The sequence below is a fragment of the Hemiscyllium ocellatum genome, chromosome 24 (assembly GCF_020745735.1).
Source record: "Hemiscyllium ocellatum isolate sHemOce1 chromosome 24, sHemOce1.pat.X.cur, whole genome shotgun sequence".
NCBI lineage: Eukaryota > Metazoa > Chordata > Chondrichthyes > Orectolobiformes > Hemiscylliidae > Hemiscyllium > Hemiscyllium ocellatum.
This window is the reverse complement of record NC_083424.1, coordinates 2,518,671-2,541,960: the sequence shown is the minus strand read 5'-3', so window position 1 is coordinate 2,541,960 and position 23,290 is coordinate 2,518,671. Positions and strand designations below refer to the sequence as shown.

Sequence of the window (23,290 nt, the reverse complement as noted above, 5' to 3'; positions counted from 1 at the left end):
CTATGCCATCCTAGAATGCTGTTTGCAGCTAGGCCAACTCCACAGGAACTTTTATTTCAAACTGCCAAAGACACTGAAATTAACAAACTATGTGCCATAGTCAAAATAACTTGCTGAACAGACAAGACCATCTGTAAGAAATCACAACCTTAGAACTAAACACTAAAAACATCAGATTAAAAACTGCACATGATTGTTTAAGTACTAACTGCTTACTTCATCAACCAGCCTTCAGAACATGGCATATTTAGCAGAGGATTTAGAGTCAGAGATGTACAGTATGGAAACAGATTCGTTGGTTCAACACAGCCATGCTGACCAGATATCCTAAACTAAACTAGTCTTATTGCTAGCATTTGACCTATATCCCTCTAAACCTCTCTTATTTAATGTATCTATTCCGATTCATTTTAAAATGTTGTAATTGTAACCAGCTCGACCACTAACTCTGGCAGCTTGTTCCATATACGTACCCACCCTCTGCGTGAACAAGTTGACCCTTAGGTCCCTTTTAAATCTTTCACCTCTCATCTTAAACCTATGCCCTCTAGTTTAGGACTCCCCCCACCCTGGAGATAAGACACTGACAGTTCACCCTATCCATGCCTATGATTTTATGAACTTCGATAAAGGTCATCCCTCAGCCTTTGATGCTCGAGGGAAATAACCCCAGGATATTAAGCCTCTCCTACAATTCAAACCTTCCAACCCTGGCAACATCCTCGCACAGCTTTGCTGAACCCTTTTCGGGTTCACAACATCTTGTCTATGGCTGGGAGATTAGAATTAAACACAGTATTCCAAAACTGGCCTAACCAATGTCCTGTACAGCCACAATGTGACTTCCTGATTCCTATACTCAATGCACTGACCAATAAAGGCAAGTGTACCAAATATCATCTTCACAATCCAGCCTACCTGTGATTCCACTTCCAAGGAACTATGAACCTGCACTCCAAGGTCTCTTTGTTCAGAAACACTCCTCAGGACCTTACCATTAAGGCATATACATCCTGCCCTGATTTGCCTTTCCAAAATGCAGCACCTCACATTTATCTAAATTAAACTCCACCTGCCACTCCTTGGTTTAGAGGTTGTAGTACAGAAGGTACTCCACCTGAAAGCATCAGGACGATGGGAGGTGATGGCCTAGTGATATTATTGCTAGATTATTAATCCAGAAACTGAGAGGAGGATTCATCTCAGCCTCCTCCTGTGGTCCCTAGCATTAGATACCAGTCTTCAGCAAAGTCGATTCACTCCACATGGTATCAACAAACAGCTGGAGACACTGGATACTGCAAAGGCTATGGGCTCTGGAAACATTCTGGCAATTAGCACTGAAGACCAGTGCTCCAGAACTTGCCACTCCCTGGCCAAGCTGTTCCAGTACAGTTATAACACTGGCAACTAACTGACTATGTGGAAAATTCTACAGGTATGTCCTGTACGTAAACAAAAAGGATAAATCCAACCTGACCAATTACCACCACAATGCTCTATTCTCAAATCATAGGTAGTGAGATGGAAGGAGTCATCAACAGTGCTATCAAGCCACTCCTGTTCAGCAATAACTTGCTCAGTGACACCCAGCTCCTGACCTCATTACAGCCTTGGTTCAAACTTCGGCATGACCCGTTGAAAGCAAAGGATAGGAAAGGCAAGATTCGTGAACTGTGGATGACAGGAGAAATCGTCCGACTAGCCAAGAGAAAAAGGGAAGAGCACATAAGGTCCAGGGAGCTAAAAACAGAATGGGCCCTGGAGGAATAATCGGGAGAGTAGGACAAGTCTGAAACGAGGAATCAAGTGGGCTAAAAGGGGTCATGAAATAGCTTTAGCGAGCAGAATTAAGGAGAACCCCATAGCCTTTTATTCTTATATTAAGCAGGTAACTAGAGAAAGGATTGGTCCACTAAAGGATAGGGAAGGAAGGCTGTGTGTCAAACCCGAGAATGGGTGAGATTCTGAATGAATATTTTGCATCAGTGTTCACTGAGGACAGAGACATGATGAATGTTGAGATTAGTGATAGAAGTTTGATTACTCTGGATCACATTGACATAAGTAGAGAAGATGTGTTGGGTAGGCTAGAGGTTATTAAGGTGGACGTATCCCCAGGACGGGATGGGACCTATCCCAAATTGCTGAGGGAGGCGGGAGAGGAAATAGCTGGGGCCCTGACAGATATCTTTGCAGCATCCTCAAACACAGGTGAGGTGCTGGAGGACTGGAGAGTTGCTCATGTTGTCCCTCTGTACAGGAAGGGTAGTAGGGATATTCCGGATAACTACAGACCAGTGAGCCTGATGTCAGTGGTGGGAAAGTTGTGGAGGAGGTACGGAGGGATAAAATCTATTTATATTTGGAAAAGAAAGAGCTCATCAGTGATAGGCAACATGGTTTTGTGTGGGGGAGATCGTGCCTCACCAAGAGCTCTTCGAGTGACCAAGATCGATGAAGGAAGTTTCTTGAAATGGAGAAAGGTGACTGGTGGTGTTCCACAGGGGTCAGTGTTGGGGCCACTGTTGTTTGTGATATCCATAAATGATCTGGAAGAGGGCACTGGTGGTATGATCAGTAAGTTTGCAGATGACACCAAGGTTGGTGGAGTAGCAGAAAGCATAGAGGACCGTCAAAGAATACAAGAGAATATAGATAGACTGGAGAGTTGGGCATAGAAGTGGCAGATGGAGTTCAATCCAGGCAAATGTGAGGTGATACATTTTGGGAAGTCTAACTCTAAGGTGAATTATACAGTAAACGGAAGAGCCTTGGGAAAAGTTGATGAGCAGAGAGACCTGGGACTTCAGGTCCATTGTACCATAAAGGTTGTAGCACCGGTGGATAGGGTGGTCAAGGACGGGGTAGTGAACGTAAGAGCTGGCAGGACTTTAGTTTGGCCGCATTTAGGACACTGTGCACAGTTCTGGTCGCCACATTACCAAATGGAAAGGGTGCAGATAAGGTTTACGAGGATGTTGCCTGGTATGGAAGGTGCTAGCTATGAAGAGAGGTTGAGTAAGTTAGGATTGTTTTCATTCGAAAAAAGGAGATCGGGGGGGGGACCTGATTGAGGTCTACAAAATCATGAAGGGTATAGACAAGATAGATAGAGATAAGCTTTGTCCCAGAGTGAAAGATTCAATAACTAGAGGTCATGCTTTCAATGTGAGAGGTGAAAGGTTTAAGAGGGATACACGCAAGTATTTTAAAGAGAGTGGTAGGTGCCTGGAATGCGTTGTCAGCAGAGATGGTAGAGGCAGGCTCGGTAGATTCATTTAAGATGCGTCTGGACAGGTGCATGAATAGATGGGGAGCACAGGGAAACAGATGTTTAGGAATTGGGCGACAGGTTTAGAAGGTGGATTTGGATTGGTTCAGGCTTGGAGGGCCAAAGGGCCTGTTCCTGGGTTGTAAATTTTCCTTGTTCTTTGTATGTACAAAAGACCTGAATTGCAGAGGGGAGGGGAGGAAATACCATGATCACCAAGTGTGGCATTAAGGAGCCCTAGCAGAACTGAAATCGATGGGTATCAGGGACAAACTCTCCACTGATCAGAGTCGTACCAGGCACATAAGAAGATGGACACTGAATCCTCCATTCTCAACATCCTGAAGGTTCCCATCGACCAGAAGCTCAACTGGAATCACCACAAACTGAGTGGCTACAAGAGCAGTTCAGAGGCTAGGAATACTGCAACAAGTAACTCACCTCCTTATACCCCAAAGCCTGTCCACTTTCTACAACTTATTACTACTCTCTCATGAACTTAAAAGGCACAAGTCAGGGGTGAGCCTGAACGAGTCCAGCCCCAACAAGCAGTTTGACACTATCCGGAACAAAACAGCCCACTAGATTGGCACTACATCCGTAAGCATCCACTCTTACAATCACTGACTCTCAGGAGTAGCACTGTGTACAAGTTGTGCTGCAGTAACTCACTAAAGCTGCTTAGATAGCACCCTCTAAACCAGTGCCATCTAAAAGGACAAGAGTAGCAGATACAAGAGAACACCACCCCTTCCAAGTTCCTCTCCAAACTGCTCACTATCCTGACTTAGAACTACATCACCATTCCTTCATTATTACCAGGTCAAAATCCTGGAATTCCCTCCCTAATCTCAGACAGTTCAAGGAGGAAGCTCACTAGCACCTTAAAGGGCAACTGATAAGGGCAATAAATGCTGGCCCAGCCAACAATGCTCAAACCCCACAAGTGAATGACAAAAAAAATGCCAAAATCTATTTCATTTCATTCTAACTAAAGTAAGTGCCAAGTTATTAACTGCAGAGTTTTGTAAAAAGCTGAAATAGGGAAGCCTGAAGTGGGGTTGGAGAAAAGAAAAGGAAAAAAGTCTGAAAGAAAAAAAACAACTTTCACCTTGAGGTTTGACTTGTGTTGTATATTAATACTTTCCAGCTTCCCTCAATGAGTACTTTCCAAAACCCCACATATTTAGACTAATTTCAATGCAAATATTAAGGAAGAAATGTCAACTTTATATGGGGAAGGGATATGCTTTCATTGTAACTAATTAGGATAAATTTAAAAACAGTTCTAAAGATACCTTCCACTTGGAACTTACCTTGTTATTGACTGATTAATACTGGCTACAAATCCTGCAATGGACTTCCTCCCAGCAGCATTATCATGGTAACAATCTATGCCAACCACCATGAGCTGTTTGAGCTGTAAAACATTCACCACATTAAGTCACTCATACTTTAGAATGCAATCAAGTCCAAATCAGTTGACACCACAGTATCTTCCCAAACCCACAAGGGAAATTAACCTCTGTACCAAAGGTTCCATTGTTTTTTAAAAAACAAAAAGACTATTATGGACTCTTCACAAACTTTCCTATTATACCAGTTATTTTTACTTAAAATCAACAGACCATCCTATTTGCATGTGGTATGCTCCAAGCAATTGAATCACCAAGTTTCGATGCTCTTTGAACAACTTGAGATCAACAAGCAAGAATGGCTGGTGTCATATCTAGAAGTGGTCCTAACTCAAGTGACGATGCTCATTTAACAAGCCGGTGCAGGCATGATGGGCCAAACAGCCTCCTCCTGCACTCGAACACTTCTATATGTCTATGAATTGCTTTAAAATCTTTCAAAAAACAAGCTAAGAGCCAGTTCTTTGACTAATGACCCAAACTTTACCTCATTTCAAGGACTTTCAAGGAAAAAAAAAGATCTTGCCAGTCCAAAATGCGAGGAACAAAGAGGCATGAATTTGCACTTACAATATAGTCAAACATACAGGAGTAATATACACTCTAATCCCTTATGGACAAAGCACTCAAATGCCAATACCTCATTCCACCATGTTCCTATTATACAGGTTTGATTTAGGGAGGTAAAAGCAATGACTGCAGATGCTGGAAGAGGACAGCAGTTCAGGCAGCATCCAAAGTGCAGAGAAATTGACGTTTTGGGCAAAAGCCCTTCATCAGGAATAAAGGCAGTGAACCTGAAGCTTGGAGAGATAAGCTAGATTTAGGGAAGGGAAGTAGTAAATTATTCTTTAGCATGTGGACAACTCTGGCAGATCTTTAAAAATCAACCAGTGCAAGACTGAGTTTGCATGTGGGTCTGGCCCAGTGAAGGAGATACATTCATTGCTTTGAAGAACTGAAAATGTGTTGGTGGAAAAGCGCAGGAATCCTGAAGAAGGGCTCATGCCCGAAATGTCAATTGCCTTGCTCCTTGGATGCTGCCTGACCTGCTGTGCTTTTCCAGCAAAACATTTTCAGCTCTGATCTCCAGCATCTGCAGTCCTCACTTTCTCCTCATTGCTTTGAAGGCCATCAATGAACCAACTGTGCTTCTACAATAGACCAGCAGCTTTCATGCTAATTTTTCCAGATATAAAGATCAGGAAATTACATTCAATTAAAATGCATTTACAAAGTCAGATTTGGATTTGAACTGACTACCTCAGATAACTAGGTTAGCACCAAAACCATAAGGCCTTCCAATTCAGCGTCACCATTTTGCCTTGCAAGACTATGGACAGCTGATTTATTACTGCATTATTGGTTTGATGGATGTTTAAATCCACAATCAAGGAAACATGAAACAACATTGGTCTATTTTGCTGTAATACAACAAACCAGTTTTTAATATCAAAGACTATAGCCTGATTTACTCAATTAGGGAAAAAACAAACTGCTAAAGTGATACATCATTTCGAAACACAAAAAGCACAGAGAGTTCTATTCAAGTGCAAATACTTACTGGTATCTCGACACTCCACAGTTCACCACCCATTTTACAGTTTATTTGTAATGCAATTTTTGTTGCAATAGCCATCAATGCTTGTGGCTTACTTAAGGTGCGAGCAACTACACACTGACTTGGGGTTGGGCATTCAACGCACAAGTATTTCTTGATGGTATCATATTTGTCTTTGCGATTAGAAGGAAGGACACAAACAACCTGGTGAGCAAAAGAATGTAATTTGAAAACAGAATTACCACTTTAATATACTTCATTTTACTTCATTCAAGACTATCATCGCAATGGATCCATTTTTTCCAGGAGCTGTGAGGACAGAGGTGTTAAGAGGACAGATAGGAGATTCTGTGGGAATGAGAGGGACTAACAGTTGGTATGTTGCCTCCCAAATTGCCAGGTTTCGTGATGTCTCGGATCGTGTTTGAGGGGGTGGGGGAGCAGCTCCAAGTCATGGTCCACATAGGTAGGAAAAAGGATGGGGATTTAAGGCAGAAATTCAGGTGGAAACTTAGGGCTAGAACAAATAGAGAGTTACTATCTCTGGTTTGGTGTCAGTGCTACGTGCTGGCGAGGTGAAGAATAGGGAGAGGGAGGAATTGAACACGCTGCCATAAGGATGGCTCAGGAGGGTGCGTTTTGGGTTCCTGGATAATTGGGACTCTTTCTGGGGTTGGTGGGACCTCTGCAAACAGGATGGTCTACACCTAAACTAGAAGGGTTCCAATATCATGTGGGCGGAGGCGGGGGAAGAGTTTGCTACTGCTATTCAGGAGGGTTTAATTAATTCTGCGGGGGGCGGAGGAAGAGATCGGACCTGTAGTTCCAGTTGCAAATGTGTTGCTGGTCAAAGCACAGCAGGCCAGGCAGCATCTTTCACCCTGTAGTTCCAGTGTCCAGTAGATTGAGAGTTGCGAGGTCAGAAACATGGTTTCAAGGTCGATGAGTGCACAAGCAGAAAGATGGTCTGAAGTGTGTCCACTTCAATGCCAGGAGCATCCAGAATAATGATATCAATTATGCAGCACAGGTTGTACTTGGGACTTCGATGTTGTGGCCATTTCGGAGACACTGATAGAGCAGGGAGAGGAATGGTTGTTGCTGGTTCCGGAATTTAGATGTTTCAGTAAGAACAGAGAAGATGGTAAAAAAAAAGGGGGGGGCATGTGGCATTGTTAGTCAAGGACAGTATTAAGGTGGCAGAAAGGACATTTGAGGACTCGTCTAGGAGGTAATATGAGCTGAAGTTTGAAACAAGAAAGGAGAGGTCACCGGGTTGGGAGTTTTCTATAGGCCTCCAAATAGTTCCAGGGATGTAGACTAAAGGATTGCAAAGATGGTTCTGGATAACAGCCAGGGTAATAGGGTAGTTGTTATGGGAGACTTTAATTTCCCAATATTGACTGGGAATATTATAGTTCAAGTACTTCAGATAAGTCAGTTTTTGTCCAGCGTGCGCAGAAGGGTTTCCTGACACAGTATGCAGACAGGCCAACAAGGGGCGAGACCACATTGGATTTGGTACTGGGTAATGGACCCGGCCAGGTGAGCACTTTGGTGATAGTGACCACAATTCAGTTATGTTTATTTTCGTGACGGAAAGGGATAGGCATATACCTCAGTGCAAGAGTTATAACTGAGGGAAAGGCAATTATGATGCAAATAAGCAAGATTTAGGATGCATAGGATAGGGAAGGAAACTACAGGGGATGGACAAAATTGGAATGTGGAGCTTATTCAAGGAACAGCTACTGCATGACCTTGATAAGTACGTACCTGACAGGTAGTGAAGTGGTCAAGCGAGGGAAGCTGTGGTTTACTAAAGTAGTTGCATCTCTTTTCAAGAGGAAGGCGATGGCTTATGTTAGAATGAGATGTGAAAGCTCAGTTAGGGCACTAGAGAGTTACAACCTAATCAGGAAAGACCTAAAAAGAGAACTAAGAGGAGCCAGGAGGGGACATGAGAAGTCATTAGCAGATAGGATCAAGGAAAACCCTAAAGCTTTCTAAAAGTGTTATTTTATTTCAGAATGACTCGAGTAAGATTAGGACCAGTCAAGGACAGCAGTGGGAAGTTGTACATGGAGTCAGAGGAGACAGGGGAAGCTCTAAATAATTTGTCAGAATTCACATTGGGGGAAAAAAACGTTGAGAATACTGAGATACAGACTACCAGACTAGACGGGATTGAGGCTCACAAGGAAGTGGTGTTAGCAATTCTGGAAAGTGTGAAATAGTTAAGTCTCCTTGGCTGGATGAACTTTATCCTTGGATTCTCTGGGAAGCTAGGGAAGAGATTGCAGTGTCCTTGGCTTTGATCTTTATGTCATCACTATCTACAGGAATAGTGCCAGAAGACTGGAGGATACCCAATGTTGTCCCCTTGTTCAAGGGAGTAGAGACAATCTTAGCAATTATAGACCAGTGAACCTTACTTCGGTTGTGGGTAAAAAGAGTTGGAAAAGGTTAAGAAATAGGATTTATAATAATTTAGAGAGAAATAATTTGATTAGGGATAGTCAGCATGGTTTTGAAAAGGATAGGTCATGCCTCAAAGTTTGAGTTCTTTGAGACGGTGATCAAACAGGTGGATGAGGGTAAAACGTTTGATGTGGTATATATGGATTTCAGTAAGATGCTTGATAAGGTTCCCCACGGTAGGCTATTGCACAAATTACAGAGGCATTGGACGGAGGGTGATTTAGCGGCTTGGATCAGAAATTGGCTGGTTGATGGGAAACATTCATCTTGGAGTTCAGTTACTGGTGGTGTACTGCAATGATCTGTTTCGGGTCCACTGCTGTTGGTCATTTTGATAAATGACCTGGATGTGGGTGTAGAAGGATGGGTTAGTAAATTTGCCGATGACACTAAGACCAGTGGAGCTGTGGACAGTGCTGAAGGATGTTGCAGATTTCAGAGGGACATAGATAAGCTGCAGAGATGGGTTAAGAGATGGGAAATGGAGTTTAGTGTGGAAAAGTGTGAAGTGATTCACTTTGGAAGCAGCAACATGAATAAACAGTACAGGGCTAATGGTAAAATTCTTGGTAGTGTGGATGAGCAGAGAGATCTGTACATAGATCCCTGAAAGTTGCAACCTAGGTTGATAGGGTTGTTAAGGCGGCATATGGCGTGTTAGCTTTTACTGGTCGAGGGAGAGTTTCGGAGCCATGAGGTTATGTTGCAGCTGTACAAAACTCTGGTGTGGCCGCATTGTGTACAATTCAGGTCACTGCATTATCAGAAAGATGTGGAATCTTTGGAAAGGGTTCGGAGGCAATTTACTAGGATGCTGCCTGGTATGGAGGGACGGTCATATATGAGGAAAGGCTGAGGGACTTGAGGGTGTTTTCATTAGAGAGCAGGTGGTTGAGAGTTAACTTAATTGAGACATACAAGATAATCAGAGGTTTAGATAGGGTGGACAGTGATAGTCTTTTTCCTCAGGTAGTGATTGCTAGCACAAGGGGACATCGCGTCAAATTGAGGGGTGATAGATATACGACAGATGTCAGAGGTAGTTTCTTTACTCAAAGTAGTAGGGATGAGGAATGCCCTGTCTGCAACTGTAGTAAACTTGCCAACTTTCAGGGCATTTAAATGGTCATTGGGTAAACATAGATGAAAATGGAATAGTATATGATAGATAGGCTTCAAATTGTTGCGCCAAACTGTGGAATCATCGAGGGCTGAAGGGCCTGTACTGCGCTGTAATGTTCTATCGATTCTTTGTGACTGTTTCCACCTTTGTTATTTATTCAATCCATTTAATTTGACCTAATATTTGGAGAGGTTTCAATGGGATCTTGATCAGATGGGCCAATGGGCTGAGAAGTGGCAAATGGAATTTAATTTAGGTAAATGTGAGGTGCCGGATTACTAAAAAGTGAGAACGCTCCCTGTACCTACCACTCAACCATCTCACTTTTTGTCATCAAACCCTTTAAATCTTGAATATTTTGAAACCTATAGAACTTCACAATTCTCATAAGCCTCCATTACTGAGATCTGATGACAAAAGTTTTGGTATAAAATCAGGAGTGAATTTTTCAGGACTCTTTTCTTGTAAGGTTTAAAGGATAGTACCCAAAACCAGAAACAATATTCTAACTCTAGCACAACCAGCGATAGGAGCAGGATTTGCATTGCTGCTAGTTGTATACTTGATACCGAATCACATTTTAAGGTCATATGAACAAAACTCTTTTGCAGTTTGTTCGTTTATCCCTCCACTTCTAGAGATTTCAGATTTTTTACTTTTCCAAAAGGGTCATGTGGCTCCATAAAAAATAAATTCTCCCGTCATTAATTCCCATGCATACACAACTGAAAGTTTAAACTTGATCTAAAAAGAGCAAGGTAAAACAGGATTAAATCTTTAAATATGTTCTTACAATTCTTGTGGACTGAGTAACATTAGACTGCAAAGCCTTCAAAAATGCCTCACTGCGATCTTCTACCTCAATCCTAAAATTAAAAAAGTCAGTTTATTTCTTTTTAAAACAAATAAGTGACCAGATCAAATTGATAGCAATTAGCAAACTTTGCAAAATACAGCCACAGAAAGTAGTCAAGGGAGGATCCTGCCCATGTAACAATCCCAATAAGCCAATAAAAACTCACCAAAATTGCTACTCATCTGTACAGGCTTGACCTCATAGAAAAATGAACAGTTGAAAATACTCAGTTAAACTTTCTAGTCAGTTCCTCTGACAACCATCTATTCAGGTGATTGGGGAATATATTCCATCATGGAACACAGACAGAACTCACCATGTGGATACAGAACTGGCTCAAACAGAAGGGTGGTGGAGGGTTGTTTTTCAGACTGGAGGCTAGTGACCAGTGGAGTGCCACAAGGATCTATGCTGGGTCCAATATTTTTCATCATTTATATAAATGATTTGGATTTGAGCACAAGAGGTATAGTTAGTAGGTTTGCAGATGACACCAAGATCGGAGGTGTAGTGGACAGCAATAAAGGTTACCTCAGATTACAATGGGATCTTGATCAAATGGGCCAATGGGCTGAGAAGTGGCAAATGGAATTTAATTTAGGTAAATGTGAGGTGCTGCATTTTGGCAGGATTTGCATTTTGGCAAATCTTAACAGGACTTATACACTTAATTGTAACGTCTTAGGGAGTGCTGCTGAACAGAGAGATATTGGAGTGCAGGTTCATTGGTCCTTGAACAGTTGAGTTGCAGGTAGATAGGATAGTGAAGGCGGCGCCTGGTATGCTTTCCTTTATTGGTCAGAGTATTGAGTACTGGGAGGTCATGTTGCGGCTGTACAGGACATTGGTTAAGCCGCTGTTGGAATATTATCTGCAATTCTGGTCTCCTTCGTTTTGGAAAGATGTTGTGAAACTTGAAAGGGTTCAGGAAAGATTTACAAGGATGTTGCCAGGGTTGGAGGATTTGAGCTACAGGGAGAGGCTGAACAGGCTGGGGCTGTTTTCCCTGGAGTGTCAGAGGCTGAGGGATGACCCCTTATAAAAGATTTATAAGATCATGATGGGCATAGATAGGATAAATAGACAAAATCTTTTCCCTAGGGTAGGGGAGTCCAGAAGTAGAGGGCATAGGTTCAGGGTGAGAGAGGAAGATATTAAAAAGTGGCAACTTTCAAAAAAACAGAGCGTGGTACGTGCATGGAATGAGCTGCCAGAGGAAGTGGTGGAGGCTAATACAATTGCAACATTTAAACGGCATCTGGATGGGTATATGAATAGGAAGGGTTTGGAGGGATATGGGACAGGTGCTGGCAGGGTTGGATTAGATTGGGTTGGGATATCTGGTCGGCATGGATGAGTTGGACCGAAGGGTCTGTTTCTGTGCTGTATATCTCTATGACTATGGATGGGAAGTAAGGTGAGCCATTCACCTCAAAATACATAGTCTTTGTTCTTGTCACACAACAGGGAAATTATGTAATTGTTCAGGTTGAGTTTCTGATTCCCAGGATCTTACCAGCAGAAAATGAGACAGTAATGTCAGTAAAATATAGAGGGATTCAGACTCTCTCTAGTTGGAAACAAAGTCATTGTCTGACAAGTTATTTGCCAACTGAAGCTTGGATGCTGTACAGAGCTGGTTACCCATGGTCATAGGCAGTTATTACGTGGGGAGTCGCCAGTGGAACAGACATCACTGAGGAAGTAAATTTGACAGAATGCAGCCACTTTGATACCAGCTGTAGACAATAGTCCCTGATCAAGTTGCTTTCATTAATCTTCTCCAAAGACAGACCATCTGATCAATTTCCTTTGTTTCATGTCCAAAATAGAGTCAGAGATATACAGCATGGAAACAGACCCTTCAGTCCAATAACCACACAAAGATGTTCATTTTTCTTCACTGGAGTAGGAATTCAAAGTTAGACCCAGTGCAAGGGTCTAATTCCATGTTAATTAACTATGCTAGTCTTTCAATGCTGGAGTCTGGCACTGACAGCACTTCATTTCAACTAGAGAGCGTTGTGAATGAACTGTTTGAGAAGCCAATAATATACAGAGGAATCTCAATTATCCAGCATTTAATTATCCAAATTTTGGATTATCTGGCAAGATTGCAAGGTCCCAAAGCTTGGCTAAACGGTGTTATCCACCATTGCGTTATCCAAACAAAATGCTCCCTGCCCGTGTCATTCGGATAATCGAAGTTCCTCTGTATGAAGATGGAGAACTTGGCTTTCCATCAGAGAAATAATAAATCAAATCTAACCATGTTTACAACTTGGAGCCGCCTTGGGCACATTCTAAACGCTGTCATTTAAATTTTCAAGTATTTGTTTCCCCCGTTGCTACATCACTTACAGTTTCAGAATGTATGAGCAGGCTTAAAATACAAAAATCAAAACCATAATCATTATATTGTTTCACTAGGTGAGATATTGATGAGGAGTGTTAAGAGACAAATCTTTCAAAGCTTGTCGCCCTCCCCTTGGGTTTCATTTTTTGGTGTTGAATTTCCTTGCATCTATGATAAAGTGTAACACTGCAGATCAGGCACTTATGGACAACCAGTTACACTGACAGGAGAATTTAATAAGAGCTTTCACTTGTATGGATTTATTTCTCTAACAGACTGGACATAGAATCTCTTCACTGGCTCAGCAACCTAGGAGTAAGGGAAGAACAACTTAAAACTCAGCTTGATCTCTTAGGAATTCAGCTGTTTTTTAAAAAAAATTCATTCATCCATCCATTAGCATTGCTGCTACATGGCACCACTGACTGGGCCAGCAATTACCGTCCATCCCTTGAGGGGATGCCCTGGAGAGCTGTCTTCTTGAACCACTGCAGTCATTTAATGTCATCATTTTAGATGGAAGTGGTCATGGGTTTGGAAGGTGCGAACTAAGGAACTTTGGTGAATTTTTGCCAAATAATCTTGCAAAAGTATACCGCTGTTACTGAGCACTGGTGGAGGAGGGAGTACATTTTTGTAGATATGATGCCAATCAAATGGGTTGTCAATCCTGGAGGGTGTGAACACTATTTGTCACTGATCAACTCAAACAGGTCTCCTTACATTTGGACGTGGACTGTTACGTATGCATTGTGAATAGTGCAATTACTAATCAAATTGTAGAAATCACAGAATCCCTATAGTGCAGAAACAGGCCCATTCAGCCCAAAGTCCACACGGACCATCCAAAGACCATCCCACCCTATACCTGTAACCCTTAACTTCCCCACACTGAATCCACCTAACCCGCACATCTTTGGACCATGGGAGGAAACAAGAGCACCTGGAGGAAACCCCAAAGGCATGGGGACAACGCCCGTGTGGAGTTTGCTCAGTCACATGAGGGTGGAATCAAACCCAGGTCCCTGGTGCCATGAGGCAACAGCGTTAACCACTGAACCACCGTACCGCCATGTTATGATACAAGTCACAGGTAATAGAGTTTTAGAATTCTCCAGCAAATTAGGTCAACTGTTAAATTTTAACTGTTGTTAATTTGTTTTGCTTAAGCAAAATCTGTTATGGCAAATATTTCAAGTCAAGTCACAGATCAGCCACACTCAGTCAGGCCGCAGGCTCGAGGATTAAATGGTCCATTTCTTTTCATGTTCCAAGAATTGTCAGGAGTATGAAGACTAACAGTGCATTTAGTATGAACCATACGAGTATGGTTGAGTACTTACATTAATGGCTTTTCCATTCTAATGCCCATTGCATTTACTACTTTGCCTAGAGTTTGGAAAAGGCTCCTAGCTACATCAACATTTCTTCGGGTAAAAATCAGCACCCAATTTTCCAGTGGAATAGGATTAATCAGGTATGCACCTCTGGTTTCTCTGGACCACTCTGCTGCTTGAGGATTATAGTCAAACTGAAAAGTAATGGAATCCACACAATATAACTTAAATCAGAGCATAAAAGGTGCAAATAAACAAAAACATACAAAGAATTGCTTTTTCCAACACATGCCTAATCTATACTCACAGAAGAAAAAGTCAAGAGAAAACAAAGAAATTTGGGAATGAAGCCTCAAACATGCTAAATTAGGCAATTACTTTGACTTCAGGCCAATCCTTGTCCATAACAATCTTGAACCTAATGCAGTTATAATCACTGACAGCAAAATGCAGTCAGTCTCTCTTCCTCCAACACCTCCATCCCCTCCCTCTTTGCACACACACCCTTGCTGCCCTATATTAGGTAAGATCAAACACAAATCATTTAGTTAAATGATTTTTAAAAAGTCACAAGGAAATGAATAGCCATCTCTAGCCTGGGAACAAAGGAACTAAAGTCATGCTAATAATAAATCTAAATTTCTAAAAGTCATTCACTTTTCCATCAAGACTGCCCATTGTAACGAATGCTTGCTCTTAAATTAACTTTTATGCGCTTAATGTCAATAGTTTCTCGCATAAGCTACATAGTGCAGCTCACAATACAGTAGACAATCGAATATATTGCCTGAAATAAGACATTCATGACCAATGGTTGAAAACAGGTGACACTTGACTCCATGCATTTACCTCCAGAGGGTATTGTCACATTATGTTTAACCACTAGCAGTGATTTGATGCTGAAGCAATTTAGTACTATGGAGTAGCTGAGAGAACCATTTAGATGTAGAATTTAGCTTCTTATGTGGACATAAACAAACTTACAGCCATTTGCAATCTGGGTGAGATTTCTAATGCACATTACCATTTTTCCACCTTGGTGGATCTTCTCTGAAGGCACAACTCGACCAGACAACGAGTGCAACTCAGTATCAAACTGGAGACCCCAATCAGAGAGTTCCTTCTGGACATTATCATCCCTGTTTTTAAGAAGTTTAAAAATCATTGTAAACTAACAACAGCAAATCTATAAGTCTACTTTAGTTTCAGTCAATGCAGAAAAGAAATTCCCCTACATGAATTCAAAACAAAGTGTAACACAGAGTTCAGATCATAGTGACTATTTTGAGAAAATCTGCTGCTTTTACAGAGAGCCAGAACTATCCCATGGGTTTATTAAGTAGACCAGGTGAACACAGAAAATAATCTGATGCTGTAAAGAGCCAGCGAGCAGAATGAAATCCTAAATATAAACACTGGCATTGAACAATTTTCAAAATGGTCCATTTCTGCGCCATATACTCCTTGTACATTGAATAAATTACACAAATTGTTGTACCCCAACGTCAGACTTATTGAAAGGCTAGAACTTAAATTACAGTATATCTTAATGTAAATAGTGCAACCAGGTTCAGACTAGAATTCCAATGTTGGCTTGGCTCAAACTATGAAGGCCAAAGAAAATGTAGTAGAACTGACTGCAGTAAATATTGAAATTAAAAGACAGACAAGAATAGAAATTGCTAGAAAAGCTCAGCAAGTCTGAGGATGGGTCACATGACCCAAAATGTTAACTCCGATTTCTCTCTGCAGATCTTCCAAACCCGCTGAGCTTTTTCAGCAATTTCTAATTTTGTCTGATTTACAGCAGAGTTCTTTTGGCTTTTATTTGAAATTAAAAATATTTAAAAACTTTAATCTGCTGATTGAAGAGAGAATAGAGAATCAGAAAAGACAGTTAAAATAATTGACAAATTGAAACATTTTACCATAGCCCACTGAAAGAAATGGCTTCAATATTTTACAACAATGGGCTACATTACAAAAATTTTCATACTTCTGATCACCAGATTATTTTTTTCCAAATTTAATTTCATTTAAGAACATACTTTTGAATGTAGTCCATGAAACGGCATAACCGCTGTTCTCTTTGTTTTGGTGTTAATCTTGTATGTACAGACAGGTCTCTCATAACACTGAAATCGGAACGTATTTTGTCAGTCATTCCTGTAAATTATGAAGAAAGAAAACATGAATTTACAACAGTGCCTTTCACATAAACCATTTTCTGGCCTATGAAATGTTTCGTTATGGTGTCGTCATTGTTATAACATAGGAAACAGTAACCAACTGCATTTGGCAAACTCTAAAGCAGGAAAGTGAAAATGACCAGATCATATGTTTTTGTTGTGTTAAATCAGGGATAAATATTGGCAAAAGATTTTGGATAATTCGCTTGCTCTTCTTCAATGAAATTATTTACTAGAGGAGGCTGTCAGCCTTTGCATAAACACTGGTTTTTGAAGTACTGCACCTCCACCAGTGCAGTATCCTCTCAGCGTTGCAGTTTCACTGATGATTTTTGTCCTTAGAACCTGGTATGCGACAGAACCTTGCTTATTCAGAGGCAAGTGCTGCCATGGAAGGCAACACTGAGGATCACGAGCCAGTCCCTACGGCCATACTAGTCTGAAAACTCCTTATCTCAGAAGCTAAGCAGACTCAGGCCTGGTTAGTACTTGGATGGGAGACTGCCTGGGAATACAACACTGAGGATCAGCCAAAATATTTATACTGAATGTCGCTGCTGAATCAAGCGCAGCTGCTACTTCATGCTACATGAATTGAACCCAAACAACGGCATGAGAAATACGGAGCCACATTTTAAATGATTATTTTGACACAGTTCTACATTCACAAGCTGCACTCTGAAGCTTATTATGCATTTTGAAAGTGCAGCTATCGCAGCAAATCATCTTTTCACACCAAGATCTAATTTCAGTACAGATCAAATATTCAGCAGACAAACTAGAAGTCCCTTGGGCCAGCATACTTCAATTCACAACTACTGATACAAATTTATACAATATTTTACAGCATGACAATTATGGTTAAATGCTAAGTTACAACTTTAAAAGTCTGGTTTACAACACTGACATCTCCTCCTCGCGGCTTCCAGAATGAGAAATGTGGAAACTAAATAGACAAAAAGGTCACAGGTTTACCTCTCTTTGGTACAGTTAGCCAATCTCAAAAACCATGCTTCAGCGACTTGAAGGTAATGAATTATTTCAAAGGCACTGCCATGCCACCAAAATGTGACATTAACAACAAGATGCACTCTTTGACATGGAACATGCTTTCAAACTGAGTTATGCATACAAAATAATTATTACATATCACCCCAAATTAGCCCATCTTTTCAATTCCCATTACCTGTAAGATAGCAGAGCTCTGGAATGAGGCAGATGGGTCCTATAGTAGTACCTCCAGGTCCTTGTCTTTTGGGCTGACTGACAAGCACTGGCTGGTTCAAATCAGTAATGTCTGTACTATATTGCTATGGAAAAATTAAAAATAGGTGTAACTCAAATTTTCTCACATTCCTAACCTTTCAACATATTGGTCAAAAATTAAAGAAATTGACATATCAGAACTTTTTTTAAACTGAAGATTAATGCAATATGGTTGTACCTTCTTGTAATATTCTATGTAGCTGATTTGAGATCCATCTGCTTTTTTAAAGGTGTTTCGTGGATTCTGAACCCAATCAATGTCATCAATTCGGTAAGTCTTGTTGTTGTATCTAGGAGTCACCATGATGACTGAATGAGTTGATGAATGAATACATTATGATCCAAGTGGAATTTACTACTGGCCAAGTCAGACCCCAGAATGAAATGTGGTTCGAAACATTTTGTTTTTATTTAATATGGTGATCATTCATCACATGACATGTACAAAAGACTGTTTCCTTATGGAGGAAATCTACATTTATTACACAGAGGAAAAAAACCAAGCTATTTAAATATAGAAACACTGATAAAAGATCTTAAAACTACAGCCAGTCTCATCTCTTCCCCAACACCATCAATTAGTGCTTCAAGTTTTGAAAACAAAACCTTCTATCAACTCTTTAGGTTTGACTTAACTGCTTCTTTCCCATTTCTGTGGAGTCTTCCTTACACGAATACTCAAAACTGAAAGCCTTCGTTAGTTACTTAATAATCTGCTAATTTCTGGAAGTTTCATGAGTTAAACTTTCATACCGCGGTAACAAGCTCTCCTGAACTGGCCGACAGTTTCTTGCAAGGATGGAATATATGGGGAGGCTTAGTGATATCACTGGACTGTTAATTCCTGGAGACCTGGGTTCAAATCTCACTGTGGCAGACAGGGGAATTTGAATTCAACAAATATCAGGAATTAAGATTCTCAAAAGGTGACTATGAAACTATTGCCACTTGTTGGAAGAACTCACTTGGTTCACTAATGCCCTTTTCAGGAAGGAAACTACCACCTTTAACCAGTCTGGCCTACATGTGACTCCAGACCCACAGCAATGTGATTGACTTTTAATTAGGCAATTAAGGATGGGCAATAAATGCTAGGCTCACCAGTGACATGCTTATCCTTTGAATGAATAAAAATATTGTGCTCCCGACCGATCTTTTTCAAAACGGTCTTAAAAGCTTCAAATCCTGGGCGTTTCCAAATTAAAATCAACCCTTGATTATTCTAAACCAAAAGCAAGCTACTGCCTTTGAAATGTTTATTCCTAGTCATAAACCCTACAGCATGGATCCAAGGGGCTTGAAAGCCATTTGCTCTAACACATACTGAATTAGGTCACAGAAGCACTATGGTCTTGTCTTTTTTTTTCCCCAAAGTAAAAGTATACCCATATGACACCAGCTTGAAATCCAACTCCATACTTAGAAAATAAAATCACACCATTTCTCACAAGATCATAAAAATATGCTAAAAAAAAGCAAGCAGAAAGAAGAAACAGCCCAACACAAAAACAAATATGGTACTGCACGACTCTGATGTGAAGTAAAACACCCAGATACCCTCATTAATCCGGCTCTTACCTGGTAAGAACTATGACTCCGATTAGCTCCTTTGAGCAGGCCTCCTGAAACCGGTGTTCACCAAACTGCTCATATAATTGATACATTACATCAAGTACAGTTTCGCTACGCAGAATCTTGTGACTGACATCTGCACATAACATGACACTGTTCTCGTACTGCAGAATTGAAGTGGTGTATCCTGGCCAAACCATGATTCTGTAGTAGTGGAAAATATCACAATGTTCACCATGGTTGTAAAATTTCTGATACTTTATACCCTTTGTAAAATTTAGTTTGATTTTAATTAGTTACATCTGAATATAATTCCCATCATGTTTCTCAATTCTTCTAGCTGTAGCAATAACAGACAGGCTTTTAATCTGCAATTCTATCCTGATGCAATGTAGCCACTGGTGGAAATATCTGACTATAGATTGGTTTGAAAGAAAAATTATATAGATTCACAAGCAGCAATACAAAAACAGTATTTGGAATTACTGAATGTTTGAATAACCTCATCTTTTACTTCTAACACTGCCGCAACGGAAGACTACACAATCTCAACTCATCCAGTAAAAGGGAAGATTAATGAGCATAATACATTGGAGGACTACTTTTGCAACTGTGTTACTTTTGCATACCGGTGTTGTGGAATCATAATGGGATCCTGAGGGTTGTAATAATTTCGGCCAATTTGCTGCAAGGACATCATCTTTAAAAGCCTGCAAAGAATTTCATAAATTTTGTTAAGGGATGAGAAGTGAGTTTTGAAATGTGACAACTCAATAGAATCTGTGTAAAACAGCAAGTACAAAAAGAATTTTAGTCAAATTAACCAAACTGTAAATTTCTATCAGACTCCAACTTCAGTTTTTTTGTTGAGGCACACTTCCTGCAAGATTAGATAAGCTTCTAATTATTTAAATCTCAATTATAAAACATCACAAGATCAATCCAGCTCTTGATTTTTTTTTTAAGTCAGCCGGTTATCTGACAAGCTGTGAAGGCATATCATAACTTGTGTCTTATAAATAGAATACTCTTCTAAGTAGGAGTTTGTTTTGCACAAAATTAGTGCAAACTCCCCTTTTGATCCTAGTAACTGGAGCACATCACTCTTCAGGCTATACTTGAACACCTGGAAAACAGTGGTGTACCAAAATGATAATACTTAAATCCCAAAGGGAGGACACTCACTCCAATTTGAGTGGAATTAAGTCCCAGATTCACTTATTGCAACCACTCCTACTCATGCCTGTACTAGTTCAACTGGAGTGAGATACTTTAGTCCCCACGTCCTTAATAGTTTCCAGGTCAAAGATACTTTTTCAATTGCTTACCTCCTGAACACAATATTGTAAAACTGAAGGCATGTTGGAGATGTTGGAGGCAATTCATTGGTCAAAGTAACTGTTACCTTCACACTCTGGCCATCACGTGTCTGGCTCATTAGTTCAGTGACCTTACAATTAAAGAACAGATGACAAGTTTTATTAAAATTCAAAATTTTTTTCATGCTTAACACCAAGTTCATCCTTGTTGTTATAGGAAGTAATACCTTCAAAAGTTTGAAAAGTCATTTTTCCAATGGTTTCTGAATGAATGTCGGTCCTGGGACTCAGCAGCTTGCATTTGGAAAGTCAATACACTAGTAAACAAGCTCACAATGATAACCCAATCAGAACTGAGGGAGAACTATACCGTACGAAGAATCATCAAATGGAGGTCACATTCACTCTTGCAAGTGAATACAGAAAGATCCCATGCCACAATTTTGAAAAGAAGGGCAGTCACCCAGGCTGTTCCACCCAATATTTATCTCTCAGTCAACACCATAAAAATAGCCTGTTCACTAAACTCATCAATTCCTATCTTAAACTGTTCAATGATTGTGTGGTTGTGGAAGGTCAATCACAGAAGCACAGACTCTACAGTAAGAAATACAGCACAGTCTACATTAGTCCCACTTTTCTACACAAGGCCCATAGCTTGCTATACCTAAATTAGCTGCCTTTCTTATTATTCTTTTGCAGATTAAGTGCTCTGTTGGTTAGGCCAGCATTTATTGCCCATCACAATTGCCTTGAAGAAAGTAATGGTGAATTGTCTTCTTGAACCATTGTTGTCCATGTCGCCACATCCATAATGCTCTTAAGGAAGCGATAGCCAACATTTTGACCCAGCGACACTGAAGTTCACAACCATATTGAGTGGCTTGGAGAAAAACGAATTTGTAGCATTTTCATGCATCTGCTTTCATGGTCATTCAAGATGGCAAAGGATGCAAATTGGAAAATGACAAAAGGAGACTTGCAAGTTGCTGCAGCATATCTTGAAGATACTATACAATGCTGCGACTGAACACTGATATTTCTTACATTGCAACAGTGACTATATCTCCACAAGAGATGAAGCAGACTATACCGCCAGTCAAAACTGCCACAACCTTCAACAAAATCATGGTTAATCTTGGACTACATAACCACTTTCCCACTTGATCTCCATATCCCTCAATTCCCCCGAGGCCAACAATCTACCTAATGCATCTGTAGAGAAAAAGCCAAACAGTTATTGGACCTGAATATTGACTTTTCTCTCCACAGATTCTGCCAGACCTGTTGAGCTTCTACAGTAATTTGTTTTTGTTCCTTTATATTACAATTCAATCTCTGGCTGTTGATCACAGGAAGAAAACATTAATCCATTGTTTTTCTTTTCATTATAATTTTCAACAATAATTACATTTCCATGCAATGTCATGAATACTCAACATTTAACTTACTTTCTTTTCCAGTTTTTTAGGCAGGAATAAGATTGAACCATCAAATACACGAGTTGTACCAAGAATTTTGTCATGCATAAACAATAGTACTGTTCGCAAACGCCTTGATTCCATTTGAGGATTATAATCCACGTGGTACTGATACAGAGCCCATTGCGGGCGAGAGCTTAGGCGAATATAGTTTGTTATCAGTCGTATTAGACTCCCAGAAACACCTGAAAACATAAAAGATTAATGACTCCCTGTATGGCAACAGTAACAATACTTCATTGCCTGAACTAATCAACCTGAAACTGTGTAAGCCAAATGGTTTACTTCTGCCCCTTTAACCTATGAATGATAACTTCTGTTGTTAGACAAAAATATGGTGCCAAAGTAGAAAATCCAAGGAAAGCGAGGGAAAACAAAACTGTCTCAATGCTAAAGGAAATGAAGGGGAAAAAAAATTAAATGGAAAAGAGTAAACATGTGCGAATGAATGGGAAAATGCTTCAAAAATCAAAGAGTCAGATTTTGCTGTCTGAACTCTAACATAGGTATTTGTTTTTAAGGATTTGCTATGTGGAGTTGTAGAGGTCTGTTTTGAGGTTTTTCTGATTTACAAATAAAGGATTTGAATTTAGAAACTGTGGACAAACATGCTCATGTACAGGATTTTAAAAGATTTCAGGACAGACTAGATGAGATGTAAATAAGCAATATTTCTTGGAACTGGGATACAAAAAATCTTAAACTGCACAAGAAAAAAGATAGATTCACAAGTGTAGAGCTTAAAGTGGATCAAGTACACTATAAGGAGAGTCGACTTTTCGGGCATGAGCCCTTCTTCCTGAAGAAGGGCTCATGCCCGAAACGTCGACTCTCCTGCTCTTTGGATGCTGCCTGACCTGCTGTGCTTTTCCAGCAACACATTTTCAGCTCTGATCTCCATCTGCAGTCCTCACTTTCTCCAAGTATACTATAAACAAATTCTAGGTTCTGTATTAAGAGGCATAGATAAAACAAAAGCAGATCATTTCAACCGATAGAAGACTTGAATCATAATAGGAATACCCTGTAACTTTGGGCACCCCAACCAGAGTAACAAAAG

The 23,290-nt window shown here is 40.4% G+C and overlaps 1 protein-coding gene across 1 annotated transcript in view; it reads right to left on the bottom strand.

Annotated features, from left to right (window-relative positions):
* The window catches only part of piwil1 (piwi-like RNA-mediated gene silencing 1), a 55,011-nt gene that overhangs the window by 14,878 nt on the left and 16,843 nt on the right, over nt 1-23,290 (bottom strand). The window contains exons 4-15 of the mRNA XM_060843896.1: nt 22,201-22,415; nt 20,759-20,880; nt 20,060-20,140; nt 19,437-19,634; nt 18,037-18,148; nt 17,779-17,902; nt 16,452-16,569; nt 15,428-15,542; nt 14,410-14,597; nt 10,648-10,720; nt 6,254-6,454; nt 4,591-4,694 (exon numbers count right to left, since the gene is read on the bottom strand). Of these exons, the coding sequence (XP_060699879.1) occupies nt 4,591-4,694; nt 6,254-6,454; nt 10,648-10,720; nt 14,410-14,597; nt 15,428-15,542; nt 16,452-16,569; nt 17,779-17,902; nt 18,037-18,148; nt 19,437-19,634; nt 20,060-20,140; nt 20,759-20,880; nt 22,201-22,415 (1,651 nt within the window). The remainder of the gene's footprint in view (nt 1-4,590; nt 4,695-6,253; nt 6,455-10,647; nt 10,721-14,409; nt 14,598-15,427; nt 15,543-16,451; nt 16,570-17,778; nt 17,903-18,036; nt 18,149-19,436; nt 19,635-20,059; nt 20,141-20,758; nt 20,881-22,200; nt 22,416-23,290) is intronic.